Source organism: Lactuca virosa, chromosome 2, assembly GCF_052849685.1.
Source record: "Lactuca virosa cultivar CGN04683 chromosome 2, Lactuca_virosa_CGN04683_v6, whole genome shotgun sequence".
NCBI classification, from domain to species: Eukaryota; Viridiplantae; Streptophyta; class Magnoliopsida; order Asterales; family Asteraceae; genus Lactuca; species Lactuca virosa.
In genome coordinates this window covers 84,027,451-84,032,828 of record NC_136427.1, presented here as the reverse complement: position 1 = coordinate 84,032,828, position 5,378 = coordinate 84,027,451, and the positions used below count along the sequence as shown (strand labels likewise).

The 5,378-nt window shown below is 41.5% G+C and overlaps 1 protein-coding gene across 1 annotated transcript; it reads right to left on the bottom strand.

Annotated features, from left to right (window-relative positions):
• Positions 1 to 650: 650 nt before the first annotated feature.
• On the bottom strand, positions 651 to 4,927 carry LOC145157568 (uncharacterized). The gene is made up of 6 exons (XM_079076595.1): positions 4,472 to 4,927; positions 3,674 to 4,384; positions 3,482 to 3,583; positions 2,378 to 2,953; positions 1,090 to 1,850; positions 651 to 942 (listed from the first exon to the last, which is right to left on the bottom strand). Exons 1-6 carry the CDS (start codon positions 4,925 to 4,927, stop codon positions 651 to 653), a joined length of 2,898 nt encoding a protein of 965 aa, XP_078932721.1.
• Positions 4,928 to 5,378: the final 451 nt, after the last annotated feature.

Below are 5,378 nucleotides of genomic sequence, written 5' to 3'. Positions count from 1 at the left end.
CGCACGATGACACCCGAATCGTCTTGCTTGTTCCGAAAGCCCCATCTGGTGTCAAGAGATTTCTTTCCTTTGGGCAGCTCCACCAACTTCCAAACCCCGAGTTTCTCAAATTGGTTAAGTTCGTCATGCATGGCGTCAACCCAGCTGGGCTCATTCAGAGCCATGTCGACATTCTTGGGCTCTATCTGAGAAATAAATCAAGAGTAGAGACACGTATTGACGTCTCCACTCTGACTTCGTGTTTGAACACCGTCGCCCAGCTGGCCAATGACGTTCTCTATAGGATGGTCGCGCTGAATGCGAACTGGGATCTCGTGGCTGATGTCATTGATAGAGACTGGAAGATTATGGATGTTAACCACTCCTTCATTTGCTGAATGATCCATGGTAGATGAACCAGGTTCGTTTAACGGATCTGCTACAAACTCATCAGCGATTCTTTCCAGAAAGAGAAGTTCCATCAGATTTGTAGTAACAGCGGAAGTCTCTTGGTTCATGAACTCTCTTTCTACTGGAGTTAGAGGAGTAGCATCAGCATCAGGAGAAGGTTGTTGAGGGGAGGACTCAGAAGAATCGGTTTGAACAGAGGACACCGCCGGAGGATCAGAAGAAACCAATGGTGGTCTGTAGACAACTTCTTCATCTTCGTCCTAAAAAATGGTTTTCGAACTAGACATAGACCCTGCTTGATTATCCGACGACACATTGAATGATTTGAAAAGAGATGTGTAATCAAATAGCCAATCTGGACCCACTCTAGCGTCTGTCTCATTCTCTTCAAGCCAACGAACATCGAAAGACTCGACAATCTGTTTCGTCTTTTTGTTATAAACCATGTATGCAGTACGAGCAGCATATCCGACAAAATAGCATTCATCGGCTTTTGCATTAAATTTTGGGTTGGAATCCAAGTGGAGAAGAGTGCAAGGGCAGCCAAATACTCTGAAATGGCTGACAGATGGCTTGTGTCCGTATAGAATTTCGTACGGTGTTTTCATTTGAGCTTTGTTGATCAGCACGCGATTCTGAACATGACACGCGGTGTTAATCGCCTCCGCCCAAAAGAACACAGGAAGTTTGGAGTCACACAGCATCGTCCTTGCGGCGTCTTTAAGAGTTCGATTCCTTTGTTCAGCAACACCGTTTTGTTGTGATGTGCGAACAAAACTGTATTGATGCACAATCCCTTTCTCAGCACAAAAATGATCAAGAACAGCGTTCTTGAACTCCGTTCCATTATCAGTACATAGCGCTTTCACTCGGTTGTTGGTATGATTTTCAATCATCACAATGAACTTCTTGATGAGGTCAGCGATCCTAGCTTTGTTGGACAAAAAGAAAACCCAAGTGAACCGAGAGTAATCATCTATCACAACGAGACAGTATGAATTTCGATTGATACTGAGAACGTTAACCGGACCAAATAAATCCATATGTAACAACTGGAGCACTTGACTGATGGAGTTAATCTGCTTTGGAAAGTGTGGTTTCCGGTGATGCTTTCCTTGAGCACATGAAACACACTTTTCAAACATAATGAAATATCTAACAGGCAGACCTCGGACCAATTCGTTCTTTGCAAGCCGATTCAGATTCTTTGCATTTGCGTGACCGAGACGACGATGCCACAACATCGCAGTTTGTTCTGAGACTTTGGAGAATAAGCAAGTGACTTCGTTGGGAATATTGATGTTCATGTCTATGATGTAGGCATTCCCATCCCGCTTAGATTTTACAAGAATCCACTCTTCTGGAATGACAATGCCGGGTTTTAAGATCAGACATTCTTTATCTGTGAAGTGTGTCGAGTAACCCTTGTCACAGATCTGAGAAACGCTCAGCAAACTGTGCTTCAATTCAGGAGCAAAGTTAACATTCTCAAAACTAAGCACTCCGTTCGTCACTGTTCCCTTTTGCGTTATCTTTCCGCCTTCTCCGCCCGCGAACGAGACGTAGCCCCCATTAAATGTTTGAATGTCATGCAGTTGGGAGATATCTCTTGTCATGTGCCGGGAGCAGCCGCTATCGACATACCAAGGTCTGACGATATTCCTCCGCAAATGTCCCTGCACGATGAGCGGAATCATTTAGATTTAGGGACCCAGGTCATCACAGTCCTGGGTTGACCCTTTACTTTCTCATTATTTTCCTTTGATTTTCCCTTTTCACTAGGTACAGAGGATGATGATGACTGATCAGATTTTATTTTTGGCCTCCACTGAAAATTAGGTTTGGAAACATTTTTCGTTTGAGTTTGCTTTGAGCCGGTGGATTTTCTACTTGAAGAGTTTGAAAATCCAGACCTACTCTTTGACGAAATCGACTTTGGTTTAACTTGGGTCGATTTTGGCAAACTGTTTGTGAATTTATGGAAAACCTGTTTATTCTTTTGAAAATTTGCCGTTTTCTTGTTTGAATTAGTGCTCAAGTCACCATCCCGAGAACGAATTCTGGAAGATTTTCTAGTTAAAGATCGTCCCCGAAATTCATTCTCTCCTCTTTTCGATGTGTGAGATACAAATATCCGATTTAAACAGTTTCTTGCAATGTGTCCAGCAGTGCCACAGTTAAAACAGATTTGTTTATTATCATTGTTTTTGACACTGCATTTGACAGATTTCTTTCTTTTGTTTGTATTTCTACCACTTTCACATTTGCAAGAACAATCACAGGATTTTGAAGCAGATGTGGAAGGTGCAGAAACAATAGAATCAGACAAAGATACATTCTTAGACAAAACATCATCAGTTGCAATCTTATCATCAGAAAAAATAATACCACCAGACACAAACTTGTTTAAATTTGAATTTAATGCAGACTCATTACACAAACTGACACCAAACTTTGACACATCATCATTATTAGACTTAAGAACATCAGACTTTTCATCTTTCTGCTCCCCCTGAGCTATGGACTTATCTGCACTCAAATTTGAAATGTTAGTATCCAAAACCTTTTCGTTTGAACATGCAACTTGTTCAGAAGAAGGTTTTCCATAAACCATGAAAGGTTCTCTATCAATTTCTTCTTGAGATAGAGGAGTAACATTGTAAGTGTGATTGAATGGGGGAGGGACACTCTCAAGACCTAATCCTACTTTCTTTTGGTTTCCACAGGTAATGTCCTTCCACTGCATTTGTTTCTCAATCATTTTTGCAACTACTTCACTTAACCCATCAAATTTTTTGAAATTGAATTCAGCATTTTCAAAACGTGTTTTTAATGAGTCAAGTTCAGCAGACACAGCTTCAAATTTTCGTTTCATATGATCATAGTTCTCACATTTGTTGCTGTAGTCCTCTTGTAATTTTCTAAAGTCATTTATTTTATTTTCTAGTTGAGTCTTTAAGGGCTTTTGGTTTTTTCTAAGACAGTATCCCTCATATTTCAAGTCCTCGTTCTCTCTCTTGATTAACTCCATTGATTCTCGCAAAAAAATTATAGTTTTAGCGCATGATAGAGAGCAACCAGACTCACTTACCTCGGGCTTAGATGGCTCATAAGTAGTTTGCACCATGAAGGCAAACTGGAGGTTCATCATGTCTTCTTCGGGATCTATCTCTGCCTCTTTCTCTTTGCAATACTCGATATGGGCCAAAAAAGTATTTTCAGGTCCTGAAATATTCAGGGCCTGAATTTGATCTTCCCAATCAAAGGATTGAGCCACAATTGCCAGATTTGCAGATTGATTGGTTGATGAAGATCCTCTGTTGTTGTTGTGGACATAAGTAACTGGCATCACGGTTCGATCAGCATTTTCGCTTCTGTCAGGCTTTGGACATTCCCTAGCAAAATGCCCTGGCTCATGGCAATTGTAGCAGCGAAGTTTGCCTTTGTTGAATCCGACCTTTTTGTCGGAATTCACAATCCAGTTGTTTTTGCCAGTTTTCTTAGAAAACTGCTTTGCCCTGAACACAGTCATGGCCATCTGCCAGGTTTTATCCATCTCTTCTACATCTTCAGGATGAATCTGATCAAGGTCGGCAAACGAAAGTTGTGGAGAAAGTTCTCTAGCCACAAAAGCATTGTAGCAATTTACCAAACCCGTGGCAAGAGCCATATTTTCTTCTTTTTCTTTCATGGTTGACATCTGAGAACTAAAACCATGAGTCTGAGGAGGTACAACATTAGATGAGCCAACACTGGGATTAACTTGTTGAGAAGTGATCTGAGGTTGAGATACTTGAACTTGTTGCATGGAAGGAATAACATAGGATGTAGGTTGAATCGGCTGATGAGTCATGAAAGATTGAACTTGTGAAACATGTGGAGTTGGGTTAACTTGAGGAGCTTGTGCAACAGTGAAGCTTGAAAATGCATTGTTGTTTGTGGCTTGGATCCTTAGATTTGCAGTGGAGTAAGAATTAACATGATTAATCTCCCTCTGCTTGTCATCAAGATCACAAGCTTTGATGATAGCCATAGTTTCTGACAGACTCAGCCTATTTAAGTCTTTTGTTTTCTTTATCACTGAGACATTCATATCCCAGGATTTTGGAAGGGAATTTAGCAACTTCTTGTTGATTTCTGATCTTGTTACCGAAACACCTGCAGAACTCATTTCTGTGGTGAGAGTAATGAATCTCTGGAGCTGGTTCTCAAGAGTTTCGCCCAGGACATAGTTGAACATGTTGAACTTTTGTCGAAGCATGTCCTGACGACTCTGCTTCATATCCTCATTACCCTCATAGACTTCTATTAGTGCTTCCCAAAGAGCCTTTGCAGATGTGAACTCGCGGAAACCCTGAGCGATTTCTGGAGATAATGCCATTGTAAGCGTAGCAAGGGCTTTCTCCTGATCTTCGACCTTTTCGAAATCCGCATCCGTATAATTTTCAACTCGTTTGTCGACAATTATGTCATCCACTGTAGTAGTAATTCGAATTGGTCCCCTAAGTATACTACGCCAAATTTTGAAGTCTTTCATTTTGATGTACTTCTCAATTCGATATTTCCATTCAGGAAATCCTTCTGCCGACAACAACCGGGGAATGCGAGAAGTGGTACCCATAATAGCATCCAATTCATGATGAGTAGACATGCTTTGAGATTCCATCTTTGAACAACAAAAATTTCCTTAAATAATTAGAGTATGGCCACACACCCTTAACCGCACACTAAGACAGCACAAGCAACCGCACAAGCAACCGCACACTATGACCGCACACGCCAACAGCACACTTCTGACCGTACACGTCAACAGCACACTTCTGATCGTACACGTCGACAGCACACTTTTGACCGCACACTAAGCAGCAAAGTCTGACCGCACACACTCAACAGCACACGAAACTTAACAGCAAACACAACCGCACACACTCAACAGCACACCTTCAAATGTCTCAACCGAACTCCTTCAATGTCTCAACCGCACTCCT

Bases quoted from the DNA above. Each gene is read 5' to 3' on its own strand.
- LOC145157568 (XM_079076595.1), bottom strand. From the start codon at position 4,927: ATGAAAGACTTCAAAATTTGGCGTAGTATACTTAGGGGACCAATTCGA. The intron at 4,385-4,471 runs GTGATAAAGAAA...GATGACAAGCAG, and splicing joins CCTGGGATATGAATGTCTCA to AGGGAGATTAATCATGTTAA. The intron at 3,584-3,673 runs GCAATTGTGGCT...GCCCATATCGAG, and splicing joins CCAATCAATCTGCAAATCTG to TATTGCAAAGAGAAAGAGGC.